The sequence below is a fragment of the Carcharhinus amblyrhynchos genome, chromosome 13, assembly GCF_965287045.1.
Source record: "Carcharhinus amblyrhynchos chromosome 13, sCarAmb.v2.hapA, whole genome shotgun sequence".
NCBI lineage: Eukaryota > Metazoa > Chordata > Chondrichthyes > Carcharhiniformes > Carcharhinidae > Carcharhinus > Carcharhinus amblyrhynchos.
In genome coordinates this window covers 73867799-73882635 of record NC_137336.1, presented here as the reverse complement: position 1 = coordinate 73882635, position 14837 = coordinate 73867799, and the positions used below count along the sequence as shown (strand labels likewise).

At 39.9% G+C, this 14837-nt stretch overlaps 1 protein-coding gene across 2 annotated transcripts in view; it reads left to right on the top strand.

The window, feature by feature from the left end:
• LOC145351986 (NACHT, LRR and PYD domains-containing protein 3-like) overlaps positions 1 to 14837 on the top strand; it is an 87135-nt gene that overhangs the window by 57821 nt on the left and 14477 nt on the right. For both annotated transcript variants that reach the window (XM_080201835.1, XM_080201836.1), the window contains one exon: positions 9160 to 9330. In XM_080201835.1, the coding sequence (XP_080057961.1) occupies positions 9160 to 9330 (171 nt within the window). The remainder of the gene's footprint in view (positions 1 to 9159; positions 9331 to 14837) is intronic.

Here is a 14837-nt window from a genome sequence, read left to right as displayed (position 1 = left end):
CAACTATGAAGATATCTTTCTAACCAGTAGATCCTCAACTCCCCTTTTCCATTGTCTCTTATTGGGATGATACTTGTTTAGACCCATGTCAGAAACTCCAAGCTGTCTTATGAAGATAAAACCTAGATCTTAAGTTTTTCATTTCAATTTGGCACAGGTGAGCATACGTGTTTCACTCCAGGTATGATTCAAGTGACCAACTAGAAAACTTTAATCAAAATTCATTTAAGAACACAGTTAAAATATAATAAATGATTTAACATAATTTTATAAGTGTCCACTTAATTAATTATAAGCATCAAACATGATATAGTTTAAATCTTGGCAGCTGGCTATCTAACATGTTTCAAGTCAAATAGCACCCCACAAACATACATCCCATTCTAGTCTAAGCACAAAAAGCAAGTATGCACATGTGATTCTGGATTTTGAAGTGTTTTAACACCTGCTGTGAATTGGTCCTTTGAATGTTGAGTTAAAATTCTGAAACTTACCTGTCCTGGAATTTACCAGAAAATCTCTGAAGAAAGCTTTCGCCAGCTTCTAACAGCAACTCAGACAGCAGAATTTCCAACTCCAGAGGGGAAAAGCACTGTTGCTACTCTTATGTTATTTTGTCCTTAAGAACTAGGAGCAGGAGTGGGCCATCTGCCCCCTTGAACCTGCTCCACCATTCAATAAGATCATGACTGATCTTTTTGTGGACTCAGCTCCACTTACCCGCCCCTTAATTCATTTACTGTTCAAAAATGTATCTATCCTTGCCTTAAAAACATTCAATGAGGCAGCCTGAACTACTCCACTGAACAGGGAATTCCAGAGATCCATAAATCCACAGATTTGTGTGAAGAAGTTCCTCCTCAACTCAGTCCTAAATCTGCTCCCCCTTATTTTGAGGCTATGCACCCTAGTTCTAGTTTCACCCGCCAGTGGAAACAACTTCCCTGCTTCTATTTTATCTATTCCCTTCATAATCTTATGTGTTTCTATAAGATGTCCCCTCATTCTTCTGAATCCCAGTGAGTATAAATGCACTTTTTTCAGTCTGTTCTCATAAGCGAACTCTCTCAACTCCGGAATCAACCTAGTGAATCTCTTCTGCACCCCGTCCAGTGCCAGTGTATCCTTTCTCAAGTAAGGAGACCAAAACTGTACACGGTACTCCAGGGTGGCCTCACCAGCATCCTATACAGCTGCAACATAACGTTCCTGTTTTTAAATCTCTTCACCTCAGACTATTATTGAAAAGCAAAACTTAATACTTGGACTTTTCTGTGGAACATCACCTAACCTGTTACTTGTGCTCCAACCAGCAATTCCAATGGATCATACCATCCCAGGACATTGCATTAATCCAGATTAAAAATAAACATGTCCATTGTATTGCTTCAGTAACAATTAAAGGACACAGGTTACAGGTAAAACAGTACTAATAAAATACTTGGACCAGCTTGTAAAACCTTCAGAGAAACATAATTAAAATACATTTCTTAAAGGCACAGTATCATCACACAGTAAAACTGCACAATTCAAAGGTATCTTGTGTGTAGTTTTTAGCCCTTGACATTTTTCTGGGTCGGTTTTGATCAAGACCCGTAGTTTTTCTCAGTCTGGCAACTTATGAGATTTTTATTGTGTGATCATTAACTCTTTTAGTCCCCCCTTTGGCCATTGGGTGACCATTCAAAAAGGCCAGTATGATATTGAGAACCCCTCTCTCAATCCTTCAGATGGCCATTCGTCCAGATGTCTCATAGTATCCTAAGCTGCTCTGCTATAAACTTCAACTTCTAACTTCCCCTTTCTGTTTTTTTATATAGGGTGTCCTAGGAGCATAGTGAGGTACTGCCAGATCTGGCAATTTATCAGATCTTAACAGCACATTTTGCTGTCCCATAATAACATTATCCCTGCCATCTCCATCCTAATTAATTCCCACCAGTAAGGCAATTTTCTTCCATTCATGGAACAAATACATCCCACCAGTGGTATCCCCTTGATTGTTTCAATCTGGTGGCAGTCTGCGTAGCTTGGTTCACTAGTATTCGTCCTTTATCTTGGAGCACCTGACATATTCATTGGCAATTTCTATAACCTCCCACCAGACCGTTTTCCCTGGTGTCATGTTGATGTACAATGAGTTATCCCACTTGGTATCAAACAAGTAAGCTGATGTTTTCCTGGTCAGGTGGAATTCCCCTCATTCAGTGAATCTGTAACTTGCAGAGGCAAACTATGCTTACTTCTACAAAGTAAGCCCCCAGAGTTTATTTATGTCTCCGGTGTGACTATGCACCACTGTGTGGGGTATACCTTCAAATGTCTCCTTCAATGGCACAATATCAATGATTAACTTACTGTTGGATTATAGAAGCTGAAGAGTCCAGTAAAGACATACTATATAATCTGATTCTGAGCAGCATTCCATAGTGCTTGCATATGCTAGGCCTTCCTTTTGGGTCATATTTCCTTTAAACCCAGCCCCCTTTCTTTGTCTCCACTAATTCAAATACCTAGCTATCCTTAAAGATTCCATTGAATGTACTCTCCTGTGGGGCTACCATGGTGAATTTTAGAGCTCCTTTCGCTGGGCCCCCATCCAGTCGAGTGACCATCAATTCGTGCCTGTCTCAGTAACCAATAAGAAAAATTATTTTGTACAGAGAGATAAGTAAATGTTGGGGAATGGTTCCAAATCTGAAATCTTCAATGTCGGACCTAACCTCATCTATCAGATCTCTAACAAGTTTATTGCATGACTATCCTTTGACTCGGCCCTCTGTAGCCCTAATATTCCTTATTGTTGTACTGAATTAACGAGCAACTTTGCATTTCCAAATAGTCCCCTGAAATTTCCCAATATACGTTTATTTAGTATCCGAGATTCAGGTGTAATTCTGTAAGTAAAATCATCAATGATCCTCTGCAGGTCAACTTTGACTCATTTCATAGCATTGAGATGATCATAGCATGTGGAATGTAAGACTTTTAATAACCTGGAAATATTAAAGATTGCCCTTAGGTGCTCATCATGCAGTAGAATTTTAGCTTTCCCAATCCTGACTAATCCATCTGGGGGAAGCTTTACCATGTTTAGACATTGGGTAGGTTTTTAATGACCATAGATAGTAAGATTATAACATTTAACATGAGCACAACCAAATCTATCTATGTGATACTTGCCCTCAAGGCCAGGTTTTGTGATATTGCATTAATGTCTCCATAAACCCAGTATTTGAATTATATATCCCTTTAATACCCAAAATGCCTTTGTGGTGATACTGTGCCTTTAACAAATATATCAGAGTCATGTTCCTATGCAAGATTTTTTTCTTTTTAGCAGTCTGTTCTAACACCAGTGCTGCTTGTTCTGTAACTGACGCCCTCTTATTACTGCAGCAGCATAATTGATCTTAATTGCTGTAATGTTTCACTTGGTCTGGACTTCTGCAGGGTTATTTTAGTGTTACCCTAGGTGTTTTTTTCAGAGTAGGACTTGATTAGGTTGATTGAAAATTAAGTTAATGAAGTTCAAGTGACTGGGCAGGTCTAGATTTGCAGAGGTGCCCAGTTCAGTTTTGCTGCTTAGGATCTTTACAGAGAGGTTGATTTTCCTGTGTCTTTTTTTAATCTGGATTTTGAGTCTAGGAACCTGCCAGGAAATGAATCTCTTTCTCCGAGATTCGACTGTTTAGGGGGTAGATCTTTCTCTAGGGTACTGTGTGAGAGTCAGAAATCCAGGTGTGTCCGTATCTATCCAGGGAGGGTTAAAAGGCTGGAAATTTAGCACCCATGTGAGCATGTCTGTTTAATGCTAATTGTAAAGTGGCATTTATGTCTTTGAGGATACTGCTTTCATTGGAACTATAGAGATGGATAACTGTTAAGAATTATTTTTGTTTAAGTATTTTAATTGGTAAATTTATGCTAATTCTTTTTGTTATTCTATCTGTGTTCTTAAATAAAGTTTGTTTCAGTAAAAATTTCCTAGTGGGTCAATTAAATCATAACAAGCAAAAAGGCTTATTCTTACATAATGCCAAAGTTTAAAAAAAAATTGGGGTCTAGTCGAAGTTCATAACATATCTTAGAGTTTCTGATCTGGTCTCTAACACCTGAGACTTTTTCATCTCTTGAGTCCCATCTCAGAGACTGTTACAGACAGGCCATCCCTTTTTAAATCCATCTCAAATCATCATTCTATGGGGGACATTATAGTACCAGGTTTCAGTACTATTTTCCCATTCCATCCTTTCTCAAATCATTCGCAACCTGGATCAACGATTCGGATTGGCATGCCCGGCCCCTCTCTAAGGGCATGCCTTTACAGGCATGGAAACTATATGCTCTGCCATAGTTCTTTCACACAATGGTGTGATTATTTGCATCTGCCAACTGGTGAAAGTTACTCAATCCAATATCCGGGCATTATTTTGCTTGGTCCATTGTCCTGTTACTCCGGTTGGTAGCTGAATGTACTATCCGGGGTGTAGTATGTGTTGTCCCTCACATTCACCGTCGGTGCCTCCCACAATTCTACGAATGTCACCAGAGTGAATAGGTCCCGGTGAAAACATTAATGTTGTTCCACACCAGCTTTTTTAGTAAAGTATAATCAACGAGTGTGCACATATCACCTGTCATAATCACGTTATATGGCTATACCACTGTGGTTGGAGACCGCTGCGCTCTGGTCACACCTTCACCATTATGCTATCACTGAATTATGGTACTTTTTAATTTTTCAATTTGCTGATCACTCTCTAAATCCTGAACTGCCTGTCAGTCTGTGACTTTCTTTTTTCAGCTATGCTGTCTTATTCTTTCATGTCTTGTCTCATTATTATTATTATTCTCTTTAGTGAGTGGGACAATCTGTGTAATAGGAAAATTCACTTATTTTTAGACGCAGATTCCCCTCCACATAATTAGTGTTAATTCCATTAATATTAACTTGAATGTGATCTCTGAATAATTAGATTGATGCTCCTTTCTCCCTGATATTCCCCTACCTGCAGACAACCTTACTCAACATTATTCAAAATAACATCATGCATGGACTTAAAATATTCTTAAGTTCTCCATTTATCTATATCTACCTTATCGATACTCCTCACCAGGTTTACTTGCTACTAGGCCCTTAATTGTTGCCATCCAAATTATTTACCCTTTCATTATTTTGCTCATTGTTTTTGTTTTGACAGGGACTAATTCTGTCCCAATTGTTTTGAAATCAGATTTTCTGTGAAATATGTTAAGTGACTTGTTCACTTTAGCCCCATTCACCGTTTTATACCATGTTGTTTGTCATGTAGTGCATGTCTGAGATCTACACTTCAGTGTATAATTACAAATACTTTCAGACACTTGAATTTTGGACTGTTTTCCTGCATAGTAGTAACTTAATACATAACTTACGTGCACTGTTATGCTGTATCTCAATATCATGCCAACTACTTCTTGACTTTCAGGTGCTCTTATCAAAAGGTGTTTTGAAGTTGTTGCTCTCCACTTATGGTCTGGATGCCTTGGATGGCAGTCAGAGTACTGAATTAAGTTTTGAAAATGTAGGCAAGAACAGAAATATCAGCAAGCTAGCCCCATCTATACTTTCAGTAGAATATACATCAATGCCAGATTGAAATATTCCATTGAATTGTATTGCACCCAACATTCCAATTCTCCTTTACACTTTAATTTCAGGTCTCTACCTTCCCAAAATCAATCCAAGGTATTCATGTCAACAATCCCAAAAATTAATTAACTCAACTAAATGAAAACTGTCTCATTCTCACATGGGTTAAGTTAAAATCACAATATCAGACATTAAAACTTGAAACATACAACCCACATAACAAGCAGAGAAGCGTAGCACATGCTTTAAAACAAGAATAAACAAGATGAATTCCATAATCATTCTCGTGTTTTTAACCTTCCAAATGCCTTTAATTAAAAACTCAATACAAGGTTAATTTCCCAGAATGATAAACCTTTAACAAATGTAACTCTAAACAATGATAAAAACAATTTCAAACGATTCATTTTCATCTATATGTTCTTGAAGCCGTAAAGCAATGCAATTGAAATAAGAATAACCTTTTGCTTGCATTCAAGCCAATTTCCAATGCCTGATTTTGTAGGCAACACAATTAAATTATTACACTTATTTCAGATTCCTCCAGCCTGTGTTTAAAATTTCCACATTTAACTGGTTCCCATAAATTTGCAATTATGAATTAAAATAGAGATACAAAAATCACAGATACACAAGTCTTCAGGCTGGAAAGTTCAGATTGGATCACTGGCAAACTGCAAGCATTTTCTGGCCTTGAAAGTACTATAACTCTATTCAAACTTACAGCTTAATATTTTGAATTTTAAAACAATCCAAGTTTTTGAGACAGATACTCATTTGTTATGTTTTAATTTTAACTGATTCAACAATCACAACCATGTCCTATTTACTCCATATCTTTAATTGTTCCTCGGTCATCTGTTATGACCTGCACTACACCTAGGGGAGCTGCCCTCCCCATATACTTTAGAATGTGTTTGCTGTAAGTACTAATGAGCCACAGTAATTGCCTCAGTTGTTGTCACTTATTCAAGCTTTCCAGTACTTTTTAATTGCATAGTGCATTTTTCCAATTAATTTACAATGTTCCTGGATGAAGCAGAGTGATCTTATTTCTTTGTTCCCACCCAGTGACCAACTCTGTTCTGCCTTTTCAACTTTCCCCGGTTTTGACATGTCTACTTGATTTAAGGCGTCTGGACAGTAACAGAAGATAAATGGAAGATCTAAAAAGCGTGTGCACATTCAGTGTGTCTCCCTTGCAGGAATCTTCACCATGGTACTTTGTTTCCCCACACCTGCTTAGGAGGAGTTGGTGACTAACTGCACTCCATTCCCTCCTGCCCCTCAGGAGCATAGCTTAACAACATGTACTTCGCTATCCCCTGCCCTCGAAAGCAAAAGCCTTTATTTAGTGAGACAGTAAAGAATATTAGGGGTCCATCTACATTCCAGCATGCCCTTCAGACTATTCCTAATCTGGGGCTTCAGGTGACCAGTGATGGGAGACACAACATCAAGTTTTATACTAACCAGAGGCTCTCCTGTGCTCATCCTTTAGGCCACTCACTCACTCAACTCCACAACTCATTTTGCCAACTGTAATTGTGTAATCTGCGTCTAGATCTCCCAGAGAGGCTGACATACCTCTGGCAGTCTATGCTGTTGCCTAGGAATTGCAGTTGGCTGGTGCAAATGCACTTTCTATCAATTTCATTTTCATCCATATTAGCATTGTGTTCTGAATTCAGCTTGTCAAACCATATCAGATCATTAATACTTTTGCCACATTGCTACCACGTGCCCAAGTCTGCTCAACCCCTCGGCCCTTTCTATCCACGTTGATGGGCTGATCTTCTGCTCCTCCTGTCCTGAAGGAACAACTTCTCCCTGAATCCGAGCAGTCTGGAAGAACACCAGCTCAATGAATCAGTGAATTGTGGAGTAACCTTTAATCTGCCACCTTCGATTTCAGCCCTTTGTTCAGCTGCTAGGGCGCTCTCGTAAGTAATGCTGGCTGCCTTTTAAATATGGTGCGAGCATTGCCTGAACCAGGACTTCCCCTGCAGTGAGTGGTTAAAGTCTGGAATGCTCCACCTAGAAGTCTGATGGAGACACATTCAATGAAAGCATTCAAAGAGGAATTGGACTATTATCTTGAAAGAAAGGGTTACGTGGAGAAGGCAGGGGAATGAGAATCAGTAAATTGCTCAGTATCAATCTGGACGCCATGGGCTAAATGGTGTCCTTCTACTCTATAACAAATCTGTGATTCCACCTGTGCTGCCTGAGTGTATGACTTCCCCTCATCTGGCAGAAATTAATTGGCTAGCTCTGGTAATATTGTGTTCAGAACTGGAGTTGGTTAGCACAATTGATTTGGCGGAGAGTGTGTTCAAAATTTGCTAACGCTCAGGATTTAATCCCCAACGATGGTAGTTCTTGGACTTGCTGCCTTCCTTACCCGATGTTTGCTCAGTAAGTAATGGGGCAAAGTTTTCTCAAAAATTTGAAAGTAGAACAGGTTAGGGTTAGGGTTTTTTGACGAGGTAGGTAATGGGAATCTGTGGCGCTCTGTGCAATATAGAAACCATAATGTGAATTTTGCCAGTAGGAATGGGGAGGGCAGTGGAGTCTCAGCTTGCCGATGAAGCTGTTTGCTGTGCTCTATGGGCTTGATTCTGCAGGCGCTCCAATCTGTGTATACACAGTATAGTGAAACATCTGTCACCAACCCCCCTCCCCGTTGGAGGGGACCATCTGTGATCCTCGCTGGTGAGCAGGCTAAGATAAGTGAGCTCGAGCGATAGTATCTGGGCCTCATTAATGTCATGTAAAATCTGTCATTAATATTGAAATCAACCTCATGCCCACTGATTGTGCTGGCAAAAATGTACCAGGAAGATCGCAAGAGATAAGAATTCACCTTTCGTCCTATCTTAAAGCTCACCATGCCAGCTGATTGGCTTAGCAGGCTGGTAAGATCACGCCCACTGTTTCTTTCTCTCTCGCCTCTGCTTTGCTTTCCCACATGGAGAGGTACACAAATGGTCCTTTGTGGATTATGTTAAACTACTTATCCCTGTCCACACTGCCACATATCCAGTTTCCAGTTCAAATATCAGTAAACTGCCAGCAATTATCTTCCACAAACTGCACTCCTGATTCACGGACCATCCCAAATATTGCCCCAGTGATATGTAAGGATATGAGGATCCTATCTAGTACCATTATCCTTTTTGTAATTTAATGTCTCCTGCACTTTTTTCTTTCTTTCTTTCTTTGCCATCAACCATCCCCAATCTGCCCATCCCCATTTCCTTGTCATTTAAAACAATTTAATTTGCTGCTGTTTCCCAGTTCATGAAAACACAAAGTGAACCATTAACTCTGTTTCTTTCCTTACAGGGTATGTTTGACCCGACAAATATTGCCACATGTTCTATTTATATTTCAGATTTGTATTATCAATATCACTTTGTGTTTTTGAGTGCCCACCCTGTACATTATCATTGTTAATTATATACTGTAAAACACTGAGGATTAACCCTGATTCCTGTTGTTTTTCTCTTTCTGATCCCCAGTGTTAGTGATAATGCTTTCACAGATTTGTGTGCTGCGGATCTCACCTCTGCTCTAAGTAGAAACCAGTTACTGACATCTCTGGAACTGAGTTATAATAATCTGGGTGATTTGGGAGTGAAACATTTGTCTGCGGCTCTGAAGAATCCGGACTGTAAAATACAGCGACTGAGGTCAGTACCACACTGAGATTTTTCATATAATAACTAGATATTTAACAATATATTCTGGACGTATTGGTATCGTAAATAACGTCTCCACTATTGTCCGTGTCAGTAATACGATTGTAATTGTGTACGGTAATAGTCAGAGCCAGATTGCCATTCCGCTCTGAGCTATGTTGCCTAAAATGAAACCGCATATTTCCTGTCCTTCCCTCTGACACAGGCTGAGTTCTTGAGTCCTTCAGAAAAGGGCAGGAGAGTTGAAAGAAAGAAAGGTTCTTTATGGGGTTGAAAAGTTACTCGGGATAGAGGTGAGGGTGGGGTGTAAACAGAGACCTGGAGGGTCAGTACTGTAATTACCTAAAAGTTGGAACCATCTAAGATTTGCTGTTTAAATCCGAGTGTCAGATGTTTTCCATTGAATGTGCAGCTTTTACTTAGTTTCTGTGTATTTTTTTCATTGGGATTTAACTTTTTACAGTTCTGCAACTTCTTGAGACAGCTACACAGCAGCTGTTCCTTTGAGTGAGCCCATTAGGACCATAGAATATTTACATCACGGAAGGTAGCCATTTGGTCCATCTTACCCACACCAACTCAAGGACACAGGTGCCCTTTCTAATCCCACTTTCCTGCACCCAGCCAAAACACTGTGCTTACAGCACTTAAGATGCAGATCCAGGTACTTTTCAAAGAGTTTAGGATCTCAGTCTCTACCATCAAGTTGGGCAGTGAATTCCAGACACCCACTACCCTCTGCATGAAAAAGTTCTTTCTCATGTCCCCTCTATACCTTCTGATAGAATCTATGTCTCTTGTCTCTAGAATTCTCCAACAAGGGAACCAATTTTAGCTCGTCTATTTCTTCCTTTCATAATTTTAAACACCTCAATTACATCACTCCTCAGCCTTCTTTGTTCCAAGGAAAATAACCCGAACCTACATAATCTCTCCTCGTAGCTGTACTTTCCTAGCCCTGGCAACGTTCTTGTAAACCTCCTCAGCACTCTCTAGAGCCATTATATCCTTCCTGTAATATGGTGACAAGAACCGCTTACCAGTTGAGGCTTCACCAGTGTTTTATACAATTCCAACATTATACCCTTATTTTTATATTCTACATTTCTACCAATGACTGAGAGATACGTCTTCTTCACAACTTTGTCTACTTGAACTGCTTTTAGGGACCTGCATACTTGTATGCCAAATTCTGTCACTTCATCTACCTCCTCAGTATATTCTTGTTTATTGTGTATCCCTTATAACTGTTTGACCTTCCTAAATGCATCACCTCACAATCCTGTATATTAAAATGAATCTGCCATTTAACTGCCTACTTCCACAACCCATCTATATCATTTTGGCAATTATAGCTATGCTGTTCCATTATCCACCACTTGGCCAATCTTAATGTCTGCAGATTTCCCAAATATACTCCCTGTGTTTGCATTCAAATCTTTAATGTATAATGTAAACAGCAAGGGTCCCAGCATCGAGCCCTGCGGAACAACTCTTAAAACAATTTTCATTCAAAAGGGCATCCATCGACTATAGCCCTTTGCCTTCTGTTACTAGCCAATTTATTCAGTTTGCCATGTTATCCTGTATCCATGGGTTTTCACTCTTTCGACCAGTCTGCCATGTGGGACCTTGTCAAACGGCTTGTTGAAATCAATTTATATAACATCCACTGCATGACCTTCTGTGCTGTAGGGATTCCAAGAACACTTCTTGTCACTTCATCAAAGAATTTGTGAGGCAAGACCTTTGTTTAACAAATCCATGCTGACCATTCCTGACTAGTTCATGCATTTCTATGTGACAGTTAATCCTAACTCTAGCATTGATTCTACTCACTTGCCCACTGTTGATGTAAAACTAACTGGCCTATAATTGTTTGGCATTTCCTTCAATCCCTTTTTAAACAAAGGAGCTGCATTTGTATTTCTCCAGTACTCCAGTGCCTTCCCTGTATCTACTGAGGTTTGGAAAATCATCCTCAGAACATCCGTTATCTCCTCCCTGAGCTGCTTCAGCAGCCTTGGAAACAATCCGCCTGGACCTGGTGACTGATCAACTTTCAATGATTCCGACCCTTCGAGTACTTCCTCTCTATGATTATCACATCCTCTTGCACTACAATATCTGCATCACCACTTTCCTTTATAAACATAGAGACAGAATACTCATTTAAAATCATTCCCAAAGCCTCTGCAACTACACACAAGTTCCCTTCTTCATCTGTGATAGGTCCCACTTTCCCCTTAACTAATCTTTTACCATTGATATGTTGTTATAATTCATGTTAGAAACTCCAAAGTGTTTTATTAATCCCACCTGGATTATAAATTTTGCAATTTGAATTTGGCAATGATAAGCATGAGATATTACACTTCAGGTCTAATTGAAATGACTCACTAGGGAGCTTTTATCAAACAAAGTTACTTCAGAATACAGTTAATATATAGCAAGAACTTTAACCAATTACAAACAAAAAAACTATGATAACACTTAACTATATGAAATGTCAACAAACAAACTTCCATGTAAAGATATACCTGCCACAGTTTAACACAGAAAATTAGGATGCCCATGTGATGCTGGAACTTAAACCTTTGGTTGGAGAATTGAAATTCTGACTTCCCAGCCTTGTAACTTCCAGCAGCTGTTGAAGGTAAATAAAATGCCACTGCTGGCCTCTAGCTTTCAGCCAGCAAACCTCTGCAAGAGACATAATTCTCACTCTAGCAAGGCAAGAAGACCTGCTTCCAGCTAGCCAGTAGACTTTACCATACCAGGGAGAGAAAAACATTGCTTTTCAGTATGATGTCCAAAGCTTCTAAACTAAAACAGCAGCCCAAAAGTGAAAATGAAAGAACTCCTCAAACAAAAATAAACAAAAGCCCAGTTAAGTCATTGAAGCAGCAATAGAAGGACTTCTAAGCAAACAGCTTAGTAACAATGGAAAAAAAAAACCTGCCTACAAACTTACAAACATGATTTTCTTAAATAAATATATTTCTTAAAGGCACAATAGTGTCACAATATTGGTAAAACATCTTTGAGTTTTCTTAAACTTTACTTGCTAATCTTTTTTCATGCCTTCTCTTTGATTTCCTTGTTTACTTTTTTACTTTATCCCTGCATTTCCTGTATTCATCTAAGCTATCTGAATTGTTGAGTCCTGTGTACCTATCACACACTTTCTTTTTTCTGTTTGATCTTCCTCTGTATTCTTCTAGGCAACCAGAGGGTTTCTAGGTTTTGGCTGAATCACTCTTATTTTTAGAGGGGACATATCTACTTTTTTTTTCATTTAGGATCTCACTTTTTAGTGTTTACCACTGGTTTTCCACTGATTCATCCTCTGGCAGTGCTGTTCATTCCATCTCACTCCATTCCACCTCAGTCCCTTCTTATTCCTGCAAGCTTTGCCTTCCTTGTTCAAAACTTTTACTCCTGCTTTATCTCTGCCGTTTTCCATGGTAATGTGAAATCTAACTGAATTGTGATCACTATCTCCAATATAATTGCCAACTGCCACTTCACCCACTTGCCCTTTGTTCCCCAAGACTAGGCCTAAAATTGTGCTTCCCCTCATTGGGTTAGTCACTAATTGGTTGAAAACATTTTCTTAGACAGACTGCACAAACTTTTTTCTCTCAGTGCCCCTTATATTATTTGAATCCCAGTTGATACAGAGATAGTTAAAGTCTCCTATTATTATTGCCCCCTTGTTCTTACAGCAGAAATTTGCCTCCATTTTTGTTCTTCTATGTCCCTTTCACTATTTGGGAGTCTCTCAGTGGTGTGATTGCCCCTTTTTATTTCTGAGCTCAAACTAAAAGGCCTTGCTTGCTGACACGTTTAGTATATCGTCCCTTCCCACAACTGGAATTTGTTTTTCGACCATTTGCGCTATTCCCCCCATGTCTGAAGACTCGATAACCAGGGATATTGAGCTGCCAATTTTGCCCCTCCTTTAGCCAAGTTTCAGTTAAAGCAATGGCATCCTGCTGCCTTGTGTCCACCTGTACCGTAAACTCATATACCTTGTTTGTAATACTCCTTGTATTTAATTAGAAGCAGTTTAACCCTATACAATTAGGGTACACGGAGTTGGGGATGAAGTGTCAGCGTGGGTTGAGGATTGGCTATCTAACAGGAAGCAGAGAGTTGGAATAAATGGGTGCTTTTTTGGTTCGCAGTTGGTGACTAGTGGTGTGCCAGAGATTGGTGCTGGGGCCTCAACTGTTTACCATATACACAGACGATCTGGAGGAGGGGACTGAGTGTAGGGTAACAAAGTTTGCTGATGGCACGAAGATGAGTGGGAAAGCAAATGGCATGGAGGACGCAGAAAGTCTGCAGAGAGATTTGGATAGGCTGAGTGAGTGGGTGAGGATCTGGCAGATGGAGTATAACGTGGGCAAATGTGAAGTTATCCACTTTGGAAGAAATAATAGTAAAATGGAATATTATTTAAACGGTGAAAAATTACAACATGCAACTGTGCAGAGGGACCTGCGGGTCCTTGTGCAAGAATCGCAAAAACTCAGTCTGCAGATGCGGCAGGTGATCAAGAAGGCGAATGGAATGTTGGCCTTTATCGCGAGGGGGATAGGATATAAAAGCAGGGAGGTCTTGCTGCAACTGTACAAGATACTGGTGAGGCCGCAGCTAGAGTACAGTGTGCAATTTTGGTCCCCTTATTTGCGAAAGGATATTTTGCCCTTGCAGGGAGTACAGAGAAGGTTCACCAGGTTGATACTGGAGATGAGGGGGTTAGATTATGAGGAGAGATTGAGTATATTGGGCTTGTACTCGTTGGAGTTTAGAAGGCTGAGGGGTGATCTTATAGAGACATATAAGATAATGAAGGGGCTAGATAGGGTAGCGGTAGAAAGATTCGTTTCACTTAGAAAGGAAACCAGGACTAGAGGGCACAGCTCAAAATAAGGTGGGGTCAGTTTAGAACAGAGTTGAGGAGGAACTTCTTCTCTCGAAAGGTTGTGAATGTCTGGAATTCTCTTCCCTTTGAAGCGGTGGAGGCTAATTCGTTGAATATGTTTAAGTCACGGGTAGATAGATTTCTGATCGATAAGGGAATTAAGGGTTATGGGGAGCAGGTGGGTAAGTGAAACTGATCAGCCATGATGGCCTACTCCTGCTCCTATTTCTTATGTCCCATTTCCATTACTGGATACTTTTTAAAACTTTGCTTCTCCTGAAATTCCAAGCCTAGCGCTACATTTTTTGCATCGCTAGCTAACGTTCTACCTCCATTTTCCTGATCGGAATCTGATCTCTGGGATCCCATCCCTCTGCCACACCAGTTTAAATACTCCCAGCAGAACTAGCAAAGACCTACGAGGACATTGGCCCCAGCATGTCCAGTTTGTATAGGTCTCAACTTCCTCGGAACCAGACCCAGTACCTCAAGAATCTGAATCCCTTCTGGATGTACCACCTCTCCAGTCATTCGTAGGTCTAACATCTTATTCCTGCTTTTGTTT